The 15314-nt window shown below is 47.4% G+C and overlaps 1 protein-coding gene across 2 annotated transcripts in view; it reads right to left on the bottom strand.

The window, feature by feature from the left end:
- The window catches only part of COL14A1 (collagen type XIV alpha 1 chain), a 190959-nt gene that overhangs the window by 151103 nt on the left and 24542 nt on the right, over positions 1 to 15314 (bottom strand). For both annotated transcript variants that reach the window (XM_029063526.2, XM_029063525.2), the window contains exons 3-5: positions 12642 to 12758; positions 6027 to 6170; positions 5462 to 5554 (exon numbers count right to left, since the gene is read on the bottom strand). In XM_029063526.2, the coding sequence (XP_028919359.1) occupies positions 5462 to 5554; positions 6027 to 6170; positions 12642 to 12758 (354 nt within the window). The remainder of the gene's footprint in view (positions 1 to 5461; positions 5555 to 6026; positions 6171 to 12641; positions 12759 to 15314) is intronic.

The raw sequence follows: 15314 nt of genomic DNA, 5'->3' as shown, positions 1-15314 counted from the left end.
AGCAGCAATAGGGGTGCAGGGACTATTTCTTTTTATAGTATTTGTTAAGCACTTACTATGGGCCAGGCACTGTGCTAAGCACCGTATTAAAACTGCTCTCCCCCAGGATAACACATTTAATAATACTAATAATAATTATAATACTTGTTAAGCACTTACTATGTGCCAAGCACTATTCTAAGCCCTGGGGTAGACAAGTTAATCGGGTTGGACACAGTCCCTGTCCCACATAAGGCTCACAGTCTTAATCCTCTCTTGGCTGATGAGGCAACTGAGGCACAGAGAATTTGAATGACTTGCCCAAAGTCACACAGGAGACAAGTGGCAACGTGTCCCTGGGGAGAACTTTTAGAATGAGGGGAAGAACCTGATGGTAATTGATTCATTCATTCAACAGTATTTACTGAGCTCTTACTATGTGCAGAGCACTGTACTAAGAGCTTGGAATGTACAATTCGGCAACAGATAGAGACAATCTCTGCCCATTGATGGGCTTACAGTCTAATTGGGGGAGACGGACAGACAAAAACAAGACAACTTAATCACGATAAGTAGAATCAAGGGGATGTACATCTCATTAACAAAATAAATAGAGTAATAAAAATATATACAAATGAGCACAGTGCTGAGGGGAGGGGAAGGGAGAGGGGGAGGAGCAGAGGGAAAGGGGGGAAAAGGGGCTTAGCTGAGGGGAGGTGAAGAGGGGAAGGGGGAGGGGGCAAAGGGGGAGGAGAGGGAAAAGGGGAAGCTCAGTCTGGGAAGGCCTCTTGGAAGAGGTGAGTTCTCAGTAGGGCTTTGAAGAGGGGAAGAGAGTTAGTTTGGCAGATGTGAGGAAGGAGGGCATTCCGGGACAGCGGGAGGACGTGGGCCAGAGGTCGACGGCGGGATAGGAGTGAATGGGGGACGGAGAGAAGGTGAGTGGCAGAGGACCGGAGTGTGCAGGGTGGGCAGTAGAAAGAGAAGGGAGGAGAGGTAGGAAGGGGCAAGGTGATGGACAGCCTTGAAGCCCAGAGTGAGAAGTTTTTGTTTCGTGCGGAGGTTGATGGGCAACCACTGGAGGATTTTAAGGAGGGGAGTGACATGCCCAGGGCGTTTCTGCAGGAAGATGAGCCGGGCAGAGGAATGAAGAATAGACTGGAGCGGAGAAGACGGGAGGAAGGGAGATCAGAGAGAAGGCTGACAATAATCCAGCCGGGATATTATGAGAGCTTGTACCAGTAAGATAGCCATTTGGGTGGAGAGGAAAGGGCGGATCTTGGCGGTATTGTAAAGGAGAGACCGGCAGGCATTGGTGATGGATTGGATGTGTGGGGTGAACGAGACCCGAGTCAAGGATGACACCAAGGTTGTGGGCTTGAGAGATGGGAAGGATGGTCGTACCATCCACAGTGATAGGAGTTCCTCAAGGGTCAGTTCTTGTCCCTCTTCTGTTCTCCATTTACACTCACTCCCTCGGTGAACTCATTCGCTCTCACGGCTTTGACTACCATCTCTACGCAGATCTACATCTCTGCCCCTGTCCTCTCCCCCTCCCTTCAGGCTCGCATCTCCTCCCACCTCCAGTATGTCTCCACCTGGATGTCGGCCCGCCACCTAAAACTCAACATGAGCGAGACTGAGCTCCTCATCTTCCCTCCCAAACCCGGTCCTCTCCCAGGCTTCCCTATCACCGTGGATGGCACGACCATCCTTCCCGTCTCTCGGGCCCGCGATCTCGGTGTCAACCTTGACTCGTCTCTCTCGTTCACCCCACGCATCCTATCCGTCACCGAGACCTCGCCGAGATCAGCCCTTTCCTCTCCACCCAAACGGCTACCTTACTATTACGGGCTCTCGTTATATCCCGGCTAGACTACTGTGTCAGCCTTCTCTCTGACCTCCCTTCCTCCTCTCTCGCCCCGCTCCGGTCTATTCTTCACTCCGCTGCCCGGCTCATCTTCCTGCAGAAACGATCTGGGCATGTCACTCCCCTTCTTAAACAACTCCAGTGGTTGCCTATCGACCTCCGCTCCAAACAAAAACTCCTCACTCTAGGCTTCGAGGCTCCACATCACCTTGCCCCTTCCTCCCTCTCCTCCCTTCTCTCTTTCCACCGCCCACCCCGCACGCTCCTCTCCTCCGCCGCCCAACCTCCTCGCCGTCCCCCGGTCTCGCCCGTCCCGCCGACGACCCCCGGGCCGCGTCCTCCCGCGGTCCCGGAACGCCCTCCCTCCTCACCTCCGCCAAACTGATTCTCTTACCCTCTTCGAAACCCTACTTAAAACTCACCTCCTCCAAGAGGCCTTCCCAGACTGAGCTCCCCTTCTCCCTCTACCACCCCCTCTTCACCTCTCCGCAGCTTAACCCTCTTTTCCCCCCATTTCCCTCTGCTCCTCCCCCTTGCCATCCCCTCAGCACTGTACTCGTCTGCTCAACTGTATATATTTTCATTACCCTATTTATTTTGTTAATGAAATGTACATAGCCTCGATTCTATTTAGTTGCCATTGTTTTTACGAGATATTCTTCCCCTCGACTCTATTTATTACCATTGTTCTCGTCTGTCCGTCTCCCCCGATTAGACCGTAAGCCCGTCAAACGGCAGGGACTGTCTCTATCTGTTGCCGACTTGCTCATTCCAAGCGCTTAGTACAGTGCTCTGCACATAGTAAGCGCTCAATAAATACTATCGAATGAATGAATAGGGAAGTCAGGAAGAGGACAGGGCTTGAGAGGGAAGATAAGGAGCTCAGTTTTGGACATGTTGAGTTTTAGGTGGTGGGAAGACATGCAGGTGGAGACGTCCTGGAGGTAGGAGGAGATACGAGCCCGAAGGGAGGGGGAGAGAACAGGGAAGGAGATGTAGATCTGGGTGTCATCTGCATAGAGATGATAGTAGAAGCCATGGGAGTGAATGAGTTCACCAAGGGAGTGAGTGTATATGGAGAACAGAAGAGGGCCAAGCACTGACCCCTGAGGAACCCCAACAGTTAGAGGATGGGAGGAGGAGCCCGCGAAGGAGACCGAGAATGAGCGTCCAGAGAGATAAGAGGAGAACCGGGAGAGGACGGAGTCTGTGAAGCCAAGATGACATAAGGTGTGGAGGAGAAGGGAATAGTCAACAGTGTCAAAGGCAGCTGAGAGGTCGAGGAGGATTAGGATAGAACAGCAGCCATTGGATTTGGCAAGAAGAAGGTTACGCGTGACCTTTGAGAGAGCGGTCTCGGTAGAGTGGAGGGGACGGAAGCCAGATCGGAGGGGGTCCAGAAGAGAGTTGAAGTTGAGGAATTCAAGGCAGCGAGTGTAGATGACTCATTCTAGGAGTTTGGGAAGGAAGGGTAGGAGGGAGACAGGACGATAACCGGAAGGGGAAGTGGGGTCGAGAGAGGGTTTTTTTAGGATGGGGGAGACGTGGGCATGTTTGAAGGCAGAGGGCAAGAAGCCATTGGAGAGTGAGTGGTTGAAGATAGAAGTTCAGGAGGGGAGGAGAGAAGGGGCGATGGTTTTTATAAGGTGAGCGGGAATGGGGTCCGAAGGACAGGTGGAGGGGGTGGCACTTGCGAGGAGGGAGGAGATCTCTTCTGAGGATACTGCAGGGAAGGATGGGAAAGTAGGGGAGAGGGTTGGTGGGTGGGGGGGTAATCCCACATAGGGGAGAGACTAGAGCTAATAATAGTAATAATAATAACTGGGATATTTGTTAAGCACTTACCATGTTGACGTGCACTGTATTAAGTTCTGGGGTGGATACAAGCAAATCAGGTTGGACACAGTCCACGTCCCCACTTGGGGCTCCCAGCCTTAATCCCCATTTTACAGAAGAGGGAACTGAGGCCCAGAGCAGCAAAGCGACTCACCCACAATCACGCATTAGTAGAAAGGTGGTGGAACTGGGATTAGAACCCAGGTCCTTCCGACACCCAAGCTCGTGCTCTGTACGTTAGGCCACCCCTACTTCTCTAAAGGGATCCAGAAATCACTTGAAGAATACAACCGCCCCTACACAGCTGAGAAACTCTTGCATTCTTGGCCTCTCAAGGGAGATACATTCTGACAGCACCTTGTCGCCTCTAAACAGCGGGTGAACCCAGGCCACTAGAGCCAGGAGCAGAGTGGAGGCCCAGGTAGGAAGAAACAGAAAAAGCCCAGTTTGGGCTAGTAACAACCCCATTGTGGCTTTATGCCTCTGAGCACACCACAAGCCCTCTGCCACAACTTCAAAATGATACACCAAACAACGCCAGCTTCAAAGACATACAATTCCTAATTTGTTTCTACCGATTCAAACATTCTCCCTCTCTCCAAGCTCCCAGCATGAGAAGGGAATCTTTCTAATGATCAAAGCCCCAAAATAAACATTTTTGAACCAAGCCCTGAATCCTTAACATAAAAACAATAGTATCTGCATGTATTAAGTGCTTACTTGACACCAAGCATTGTGCCAAACACTGGGGAAAGAGATGAGATAATCAGCTCAGACGTAGTTCTCTGCCCCACACAGGGCTTGCGATCTAAGAGGCAAGGAGAGCGGGCATTTTATCCCCATTTTACAGGTGAGGAAACCGAGATCCAGAGAGATTAAGTGACTTCGTCCAAGGTCACACAGCGAGGCAGTGGCAGAGCTGGGATTTGAACCTGGCTCTCGGTCCCACTCTATCACTACCTCCCGCTAGCTATGGGCTAGCGTGCAACTGGTGGAGCAAGTCGACGCCATCAAAAATCATCAATTTTTAATGAGCACCTATTGTGCTCAAGGCACTGTCCCGGGTGCCTACTCTACGCCTGGGCATTTGGGAGAATTCAAAGGCCGATGTCCATTCTGGGAAAGCAGCCTGATCCAGTGGGTAGAACAAGGGCCTGGAAACCGGAGGGTCCGAGTTCTAATCCCAGCTCCACTATTTGTCTGGCCAAGTCAGTTCACTTCTCTGTGCCTCCGTTTCCTCATCTGTAAAATGGGGATTCAGTAGCTGTTTTCCCTCCTACATAGACGGCGAGCCCTGAATGGGATAGGGACTAGGTCCAACTTGATTATCTTACATTTACCCTGGAGCTTGTAATGCAGTGCTTGGCACAGAGTAAGCACTTAAATATCACTATTGTTATTATTGCTATTATACGGTAATAATAATGCTATTTGTTAAGCACTTATTCTGTGCCAAGCACTGTTCTGAGCACTAGGCTAGATACAAGGTTATCAGGTTGAACACTGTCCCACGTGGTGCTCCCAGTCCTAATCTGCATTTTACAGATGAGGTAACCGAGGCACAGAGCTGTGCAATGACTTGCCCGAGGTCACACGGCAGACGGGTGGCCGAGATAGGATGAGAACCCACATCCTTCTGGCTCCCAGGTCCGTGCTCTATCCACTACACCACACTGCTTCTCAGCGTGGACCACTGCAGTGGACCACTGAGGGGGTTGCGTGTGGGAATGATCAAACCTGGGGGCCCCGAGCAAAGAGAGTGACCGAACGGGATCTGACCTGCTGCAGGGTGTGTTGGCCTGCTCCCGTTGGTCTTTTCTGAGGTCTTGACCTTAGGCTTGCTGGGATCCTTCTTCTTCTCTATGTCTTTAACTGAAAGGGAAGAAAAGAAACAGGTCAGAGATGTGAGAAAGCCAAATCCCGACACCTCATTCTCATGACTTTCATCAGTCATTGCCCTCCCCGGCGGGGAGCCCTAAAGCTTTCGAGAAAGCCAGCTCCTTCACCCCAAATTAGAGGCAGAAAACCCTGTTTAGAGGAATCCCCCTGGCAGGGGAGCAAAGGTACCCAGAACTGCCTCACTGGTAGAGAGAAGCAGAAATGGTTGAAAGAGCGCGCGAGAGAGAAAATGGATAGTTTAAGACTCTATACGCTATGACCTTTAACCTGAGGGTGGAATGAGCCCAAATTCCATGTCTCTCCTATACCCCAGTTAGGCTCTCAGGAAATTCCCACATATATCCAATGTATCCCCATCACCCAACATCGCCCAGGGTATAACCCACTTCTTTTCCACAAAAAAACAGCCACTTAAAGCTGCCCTTTTCAACATCTGGATACATACTTCTGAACTGGCCCTGAGCTGGCTTGCTCTCTTTATCTTTAAAGTAAGCGATAATTTGGACCGTATAGTTCTGTTCTGGAAGGAGGCCTTGAATGATTGCTTTGGTGGCACTGCTTTGAAGAGTCAGTTGGTTGGTTTTCCCTCCTGCAATGAAACAGAAAAAATGCTCAGTTCTAAAACTCAGAATGAGAGTTTGACGTTGACAGTTCCGGTAAAGAGCCGTTACAATTAACCCCCATTTCAGATCACTGAAGGGCAGATTTGAAAATCATATAACAATACACATGCATTTCACTCTTTAATGTAGCTTTTTTTTTTTTATCCTAGAGTCCTAGACAAGCGTGCTGTTTAGGGAAGTCCTACCACCAGAATGATGCTCCAAAATGCAATCCATTGCCAAGAGGGGAGGCAGAGACGGTTTTAAAGGCTGCCTGGGAAGTTTGGTTTGGAGCAGAAACTGAATGTCTTCTAGAAAGATCCAGTGCAATTACCCACTCTGGATTTCCTCTCAGATGTTGCCTCAGGAGCTGGGGTGTCCCCTAGATCTGGAAATTTATCTTTCCATATTTTAGTCTCCATTTCCATCCCCTGACATACAGTAGAAGCGGTTTTTGGATTACATCCTGAATGGCCCATCAAATGAATATAATAATGTTGGTATTTGTTAAGCGCTATGTGCCGAGCACTGTTCTAAGCGCTGGGGTAGATACAGGGTAATCAGGTTGTCCCACGTGAGGCTCACAGTTAATCCCCATTTTACAGATGAGGTAACTGAGGCACAGAGAAGTTAAGTGACTTGTCCACAGTCACACAGCTGACAAGTGGCAGAGCCGGGATTCGAAATGTGTCAGCACCAGGTGTGCTCAAGCCCTTAACATGTTCCCAAACCTTTGACAGGCAATAACAATGGTATTTGTTAAGCACTTACCAAGTGCCAAGTACTGTTCTAAACTCTGGGGTAGATACAAGGTAATAAGCTTGTCCCACGTGGGGCGCTCGGTCAATCCCCATTTTACAGATGAGGTAACGGGCACAGAGAAGTTAAGTAACTTGCCCAAAGTCACAAAGCTGACAAGTGGCGGACCCGGGATTAGAATTCACAACCTCTGACTCCCAAGCCCGTGCTCTTTCCACTGCTTCCCAGCATTTCTGTTTTATTTGTTCAACAGCATTTTTTAAGTGTCTACTATGTGCCAGGCACCGTATGAAGCACCGGGGTGGATCCAAGCTAATCGGATTGGACACAGTCCATGTCCCATGTGGGGCTCGCAGTCTTAATCCCCATTTTAAGATGAGGTCACTGAGGCCCGGAAGGGTGAAGTGACTTGCCCAAGGTCACAGTGCAGACAAGTGACAGAAACGGGATTAGAATCCAGGTCCTCTGACTCCCAGGTCCATGCTCTTTCCACTAGGCTATGCTTCTTCTCCACTTGGGGCTTACTGTCTAGGAAGGAGGGAGAACAGACACCTCATGCTCTTTTTAAAGATGAGGAAACTGAGGCCCAGAGCAGTTAAGTGACTGTCCCAAGTCACACAGGATTTAAAAGGCGGAGTCAGGACTAGAACCTGGGTCTCCTGACTCCCAATCTCGTGCTCTTGGCGCTAGGCTGCGCGGCTTAATATATTTGAGCAATATACGTGAGCTGTGTGGGATCTGATGCCAAATTCCAATTAGATCTTGGGGGTAACCCTATCTGGCAGACCAATAGCCAAGCAAAATGATATCGATTTAAAAGTCTGGACTCCTGGCCCATGATGAAAAGCAAAGATTCCCAAAAGAGCAGACCAGCAAGTCAAAACAGATTTCAAGTAAAAATGTAAGCAACTTTCTCACAGGTTCCTTTTGCTGCCCTGTTTGTTCATGAATGATGATGATTTAAGTCCAGAAGCAGAATGGTCTAGTGGATAGAGCAAGGGCCTGGGAGTCAGAAGGACCTGGGTTCCAATCCTGACTCCACCGGTTGTCTGCCCTGTGACTTTGAGCAAGTCACTTAACTTCTCCGGGCCTCAGTTACCTCATCTATAAAATGGGGATCGATTGGGAGTCAGTCCCACATGAGACATGGACTGTGTCCAACGTGATTAGCTGCTATCTGTTCCAACGCTTAGTACAGTGCCTGTGGTTCAGTGGAAAGAGCCGGGGCTTGGGAGTCAGAGGTCATGGGTTCGAATCCCGGCTCTGCCACTTGTCAGCTGTGTGACTGTGGGCAAGTCACTTCACTTCTCTGGGCCTCAGTTCCCTCATCTGTAAAATGGGGATTAACTGTGAGCCTCACGTGGGACAACCTGATGACCCTGTATCTCCCCCAGCGCTTAGAACGGTGCTCTGCACATAATAAGCGCTTAACAAATACCAACATTAGAGAAGCAGCGTGACTCAGTGGAAAGAGCCTGGGCTTGGGAGTCAGAGGTCATGGGTTCGATTCCCACCTCTGCCACTTGTCAGCTGTGTGACTGTGGGCAAGTCACTTCACTTCTCTGGGCCTCGGTTACCTCATCTGTAAAATGGGGATTAACTGTGAGCCTCACATGGGACAACCTGATTAATCTGTATCTCCCCCAGCACTTAGAACAGTGCTCTGCACATAATAAGAGCTTAACAAATACCAACATTATTATCATTACATAGTAAATGCTTAACAAATACCATTAAAAAAGTCTGTTACCGATTTGTCCATTCCAAGCGCTTAGTCCAGTGTTCTGCACATAGTAAGCGCTCAATAAATACTATTGAATGAATGAATGAATTCCTATGCTCCTCCCTATCGCTTCTCTATGATTTCTGGCCTACTCCCCTCTCTCTCAATCACTTGAAGTGAATTAGGAGATCTTTAGCACACCTCCTGCCAAAAGGTGATCTTTAGACTTTAGACTCGTTAGACTGATCTTTAGACTCGTTCCTGCCAAAAAGCCTGGCAGAACATCAATCCTCTGGTGGGATTGGACAGCTTTTCATTGAGTTTGTAAGTCACCTGTCTTCTTGACGGGAAAATCCAAGACCGCTAAGGCCAGTGTATAAGCAACATGGCTTAGTGGATAGAGACCGGGCCTGGGAGTCAGAAGGACCTGGGTTCTAATCCCGGCTCCACCACATGCCTACTGTGTGATCTTGGACAAGTCACTTCACTTCTCTGTACCTCAGTTAACTCATCTGTAAAATAGGGATTAAGACTGTGAGCCCCATGTGGGGCAGGGACTGTGTCCAACCTGATTAACTTGTATCTACCCCAGTGCTTAAAACGGTGCCTGGCACATACTAAACACTTAAATACCACAATTATTATTATTATTGTGACCAACTGTGGAACTTCAAACAACCTCTCTAGCCCCACCACAGCCACGACCAGAATAATAACGTTGGTATTTGTTAAGTTCTTACTATGTGCAGAGCACTGTTCTAGCGCTGGGGTAGACACAGGGGAATCAGGTTGTCCCCCGTGGGGCTCACAGTCTTAATCCCCATTTTACAGATGAGGTAACTGAGGCAGCGAGAAGTGAAGTGACTTGCCCAAAGTCACACAGCTGCCAGGTGGCGGGGCTGGGATTCGAACCCATGACCTCTGACTCCAAAGCCCGTGCTCTTTTCCACCGAGCCACGCTGCTTCTCAATGACTTCACCATTAGTCGCCTTGACACACAGTAAGCACTTAAGTCGCATCATCATCGTCTCCTCTTTTTCTTCCCTTCCTCCTCAAGTTTGGGAAAGTTCATCCTGCCAAAGCTCACCTCCTGCCCCAACCAGCCTGAACTTTACAAACCCTGGGGACAATTATGACCAAGGACTGCCTTCCTCTAGACTGTAAGGTCTTTTTCTTATGGTATGTGTTAAGCGTTTACTATGTGTCTGACGCTGTTCTACGTACTGGGGTAGATACAAGCTAATCAGGCTGGATCAAGTCCTTGTTCCACATGAGGCTCACGGTCAAGTAGGAGGGAGAACAGGTACTGGATCCCCATTTTGAGGTTGAGGCAGAGAAGGTAAGTGGGTAGGTAATGTGTCTATCAATTCTGTTATATTTTACTCTCCCAAGCGCTTAGTACCAATTAGACTGTAAGCCCGTCAAACGGCAGGGACTGTCTCTATCTGTTGCCGACTTGTTCATCCCAAGCGCTTAGTACAGTGCTCTGCACATAGTAAGCGCTCAATAAATACTATTGAATGAATGAATACAGTGCTCTGCACACAGAAATTGCTCAATAAATGTCACTGATTGACTGAAGTTGTGAAAAACTCTTGGGCTGTCCCCTCATGACTATCTAATTGGTCTCTTTTTTACTGAAGGTGTTTTCACTGTATTTGTATTTTCTTCAGATCAGTCCTCGCGTACCTAGATTACGAAACCCTAATAGGTCAGGGATCGGGTGATCTATTGATTTTCTATTCGTTATCCCACTGCTTGCTACTTTACCTTACATATTGTAATCAATAATAACAACAGTAAGAAAAAATGGATTTTATTAAGCGCTTATGTGACAAGCATCATGTTCTAAGCCCTGTAGTAGGTACAATATACTAAGATCTGGCAGAGGCTCTATTCCGTATGGGGTTTACTGTCTAAGAAGAAGGCAGAGCAGGCCCCTTTATCCCCATTTACAAATGAGAAAACTGAGGCCCGGAGCAGTTAAGTGATTGACCAAGGTGACACAGGACTCAAGCGGTGGAGCTGCGACTAGAACATGGGTCTCCTGACTTCCGATCCTGTGCTCTTCATGCTAGGTCGTGCGGCTTAAAATACGCGAGCGATAATGAAGACAACTTAATAGGGGTCATCACCATAACCACTCCAAGGCATCAGTGTAAAGGCCGGTCCCATCACCCACCGCCCACAACTTGAGTTTAGCCCCCCCCAGCCCCATCATCTTCTCCTTCTTTCCTCCCCTACTTCTCACCACACTACCCAGTAAATGCTACCGGTAGACTGGGAGCTCTCCATGGGCAGGGAGCTTGTCTAAAGGCTCTGTCCTACTGTACTTTCCCCGAGGGGCGTAGTACAGTGCTCTGCACACAGTGAGTACTCAATACGTGCCTTTTATGGACTGATTGCCACCCCCTCGGCTAGAGCACTGAACCTGAACTTGTCCAGGGCAGGTACAAGCCCAGGCGCGGACAAATGGACTTTTCCACCGAAAATGAAGTAAACGGGGAGGCAGCATGGCCTAGCAGAAAGACCACAGGCCTGGGAGTCAGAGGACCTGGTTCTAGTCCTGGGTCGGCCACTTGTCTGCTGTATGACCTCGGACAAGTCATTTAACTTCTCTGTGCTTTAGTTTCCTCATCTGTAAAATGGGGATTAAATCATACTCCTTCCGGCTTAGACTGAGCCCCATGTGGGTCGGGGACTGTGTCCAATAGTACAGTGCCTGATGCATAGTAAGTGCTTAAGAGAAGCAATGTGGGTCAGTGGAAAGACCCCAGGCTTGGGAGTCGGAGGTCATGAGTTCGAATCCCAGTTCTGCCACTTGGCAGCTGTGTGACTGTGGGCGAGTCACTTCACTTCTCTGTGCCTCAGTGACCTCATCTGTAAAATGGGGATTAACTGTGAGCCTCACGTGGGACAACCTGATGACCCTGTATCTCCCCCAGCGCTTAGAACAGTGCTCTGCACGTAATAAGCGCTTAACAAATACCAAGATTATTACTATTAACAAGTTCCACAAAAAAGTCAAATTCTTGATCTATTGGCAATCTGTTCAGAGATGAAATATTAAAACATGGCTGGCTTCAGTGGTAGAAGCAGACGAAGGCTACTTATCCTGGGGGGATAGCACAGCTCGGACAGGAAGCTAAGTTTTTGAGCTTGGGGGACACAAAGCTTAAAGTCAATCAATCGTATTTATTGAACACTTACCATATGCAGAGCACTGTACTAAGCGCTTGGAAAAGTACACTACAATAGAATTAGCAGACACATTCCCTACTGATAGCAAGCTTACAGTCTATAGAGGGAGACAGACATTAATATAAGTAATTTAGAATATGTAATTTAAAGATGTGCTCATATGTGTTGAAGGGTTGGGGTGAAAAAAATCGACTGTCCAGAGGTCATAGATTGAAGTGCATCGTGAAGCTGCGGGGCTTAGTGGAAAGAACACGGCTTAAGAGTCAGAGGTAGTGGGTTCTAATCCCACCTCTGCCTCCTGTCTGCTGGGTGAACTTGGGCAAACCACTTAACTTCTCTGTGCCTCACTTACCTCGTCTGTAAAATGGGAATTGAGGCTGCGAGCCCCACATGGAACAACCTGATTCTTTTGTATCTATCCCAGTGCTTAGGACAGTGCTTGACACATAGTAAGTGCTTAACCAATACCATAATTATTATTATTATGTGCCTAAACAACGCAGAAGGGAGAGAGAGCCAGGGAAAACAGGGAAGGCCTCTTGGAGTAGATGTGACCTCAGTAATGTTTTAAAGGTGGAGAGAGTGGTAGGCTGGCATATAGGGAGTGGGAGGGAGTTCCAGGCTTGGGGAAAGATTGTGGGAATGTTTTCTTGTTTAAAATGAACCCGTGATACCATCAAAGATTCCTCCCTGTTAACACTTAACTGTCCCCAAAAGTAAGAAAAGACCCATTTTAGAGAAAAGGAGAAGAGAGCCAAACTTTCTCTTTTTTTACCTGAATTTGGAGTAACAAGAAGTTTATATCCAGTAAATTTCCCCTTTGGAGCTTTCCATGATATCTGTATGCTGTCATGTGTCAACACACTGTATCTTAGTCTTGTTGGTGGTGCCACTGAAAAAGATTTTTTAAAAAATATTTAAATCAGGTGATTTTAATAAGTCGAAAGGCAAAGCAACAGAGACATACTGACACTTAAAACATTTCAACAGCTCAGGAGATGTGAATTCTTCCCAAAGACCAATTAATTACTTGAATGGCTTGAAAAAATACTTCTCCAAAGACTTCCTGTCTTATCTTATGTCGTCGAGTCGTTTCCGACCCATAGTAACACCTTGGACACATCTCTCCCAAGAAGCCCCACCTACATCTGCAATTGTTCTGGTAGTGGATTCATAGAGTTTCCTAGGTAAAAAAAAAAATATTGAAGTGGTTTACCACTGCCTCCTTCCACTCAGTTAACTCAAGTCTCCGCCCTCGACTCTCTCCCATGCCGCTGCCGCCCAGCATAGGTGAGTTTTGACTTGTAGCCGATTGCCTTCCATTCGCCAGCCACTGGCCAAGCCAGGAATGGAATGGACAGGCCTCTGCTGGACTCTCCCTCCCATAACCGAGACTGGTAGAGGACTGGAAACTGAGGAAATGCCAAAGGATCTCAAAGATGCCTCCATCATCACCCTCTTCAAGAGGACAGGCAACAGATTAGTTTGTTGTAATTATCGAAGGGGTTCATTACTTTCTACTGTTGGCAAGATTCTCGCCATGGTACAGCCGGTTTGGCTGAACACATCCAAAAATCACCATTTTTGGCATCACCATCTCCAAAAACCTGAGAAGGGCCCAAAGACTTCACTCAATAGTATTTATTGAGCCTTCGCTCTGTGCAGAGCGCTGTACTAAGCTCTTGGTAGAGTATAATTAGAGCAGAGAACACAATCCCAGTCTGCAAGAGGTTTATAATCTTGTGGGGGAAACAGATCCTAAAACAAACCGCAGGCGAGTAGAAGCAACAGAGTCTAAAGATGTGAACCTAACTTGTGTCCCTGAGTTTTTCAGTGATGCAAAAATGTTCAAGTGACAATTGCCACAAAAATCCCGACGTACATCGGAGTTAGGATCGGGTCTCTAGTTCAGTATGTGAAATAAGTCAGAAAATATGCTCTATTGTTGAGTTATGGAAATAAATCTCTCTGTGCTGGGACATGCCTTTCTGTCTACATCTGTTAGGAAATCCTTCGTTTGGTTTTCATTACTTTTCTAATTAGAGGCTGTTAGATATAATATTCTTAATATACTGCTGAAATATGGTTTTCATTGTAATTATTATACTATTAATTCTGACCTCTGAGGCTTACAATAGCAGCAGTAGTAACAGTATTTATTAAGCACTGTGGCCAGAGCACTGCACTAAGCACTGGGAAAGAGTATTCAGGTGGGAATTAGACACGGACTCTGTCCCTGAGGGACTCACAATCTATGGATATAGGTGGGGGGCAGGGGAGACTGGAACAGAAACATCTGAGCACAGGTTTGGGAGTCAGAGAACATGGGTTCTAATCCCAGCTCTGCCACTTGTCTGCTGTGTGACCTTGGGCAAGCCACCTAACTTCTCTGTGCCTCAGTTACCTCATCTGTCAAATGGGGATTAAGACTGTGAGCCCCACGTGGGACAACCTGATGATCTTATATCTACCCCAGTGCTTGGCACATAGTAAGCACTTAAATACCATAATTGTTATCATTATTATCTGGAGCAATGAAACAAAACATTAAAACGACAAAAACAGACAAGGACAAATACATAATAAGCAAAACTGTGCAAACTAGAGAAGCAGTGTGACTTAGTCAGGAGAGTAGAGAACTGGAAGTCAGAAGGACCTGAGTTCTAATCCCTGCTCTGCTATTTGCCTGCTGTGTGACCTTGGGCAAATCACTTAGCTTCTCTGGGCCTCAGTTAACTCATCTGTAAAATGGGGATTAAGACTGTGAGCCCCATGTGGGACAAACTGATGACCTTATATCTACCCCAGTGTTTGGTACATAGTAAGCGCTTAAAAACCACAATTGTTATTATCTGGAGCAATGAAACAAAATATTAAAATGGACAAGGATAAATACAGTATGCAAAACTCTGCGAACTAGAGAAGCAGTGTGACTTAGTCGGGAGAGTACGGAACTGGAAGTCAGAAGGACCTGAGTTCTAATCCCGGCTCTGCCATTTGTCTGTTGTGTGACCTTGGGCAAATCACTTAGCTTCTCTGGGCCTCAGTTCCTCAATTGGAAAATGGGGATTGAGACTGGAAGCCCTATGTGGGACAGAGACTGTGTACAACCCAATTATCTTATATCTATCCCAACTCTTAGTACAGTAATTAGCATGTAGTAAGCACTTAGATACCACAGTTATTGTTAGCTTTTGTTTTTATTTTTATCATATCATATAATAAAATAATAATAATAATAAAAAGGAAAAACAAAAGCCATTAGGGAATCGTGGATAGAGGAGCAGAATTTCAGGCTCCTCATGCTTCGGAGTCCACAACAGACCCACGGTCACAGAACTAGCTACTGTAGCCACTGGCCTTCCAAGGGTTATAAGGGGACTCTCACTGCTGATGCTCTTCTAATACTGTTAGTAATAATGTTGGTATTTGTTAAGCGCTTACTATG

Source organism: Ornithorhynchus anatinus, chromosome 4, assembly GCF_004115215.2.
Source record: "Ornithorhynchus anatinus isolate Pmale09 chromosome 4, mOrnAna1.pri.v4, whole genome shotgun sequence".
Lineage (NCBI taxonomy): Eukaryota > Metazoa > Chordata > Mammalia > Monotremata > Ornithorhynchidae > Ornithorhynchus > Ornithorhynchus anatinus.
Note: the sequence above shows the minus strand (reverse complement) of the source record. Positions and strands in the feature narration are given on the sequence as shown.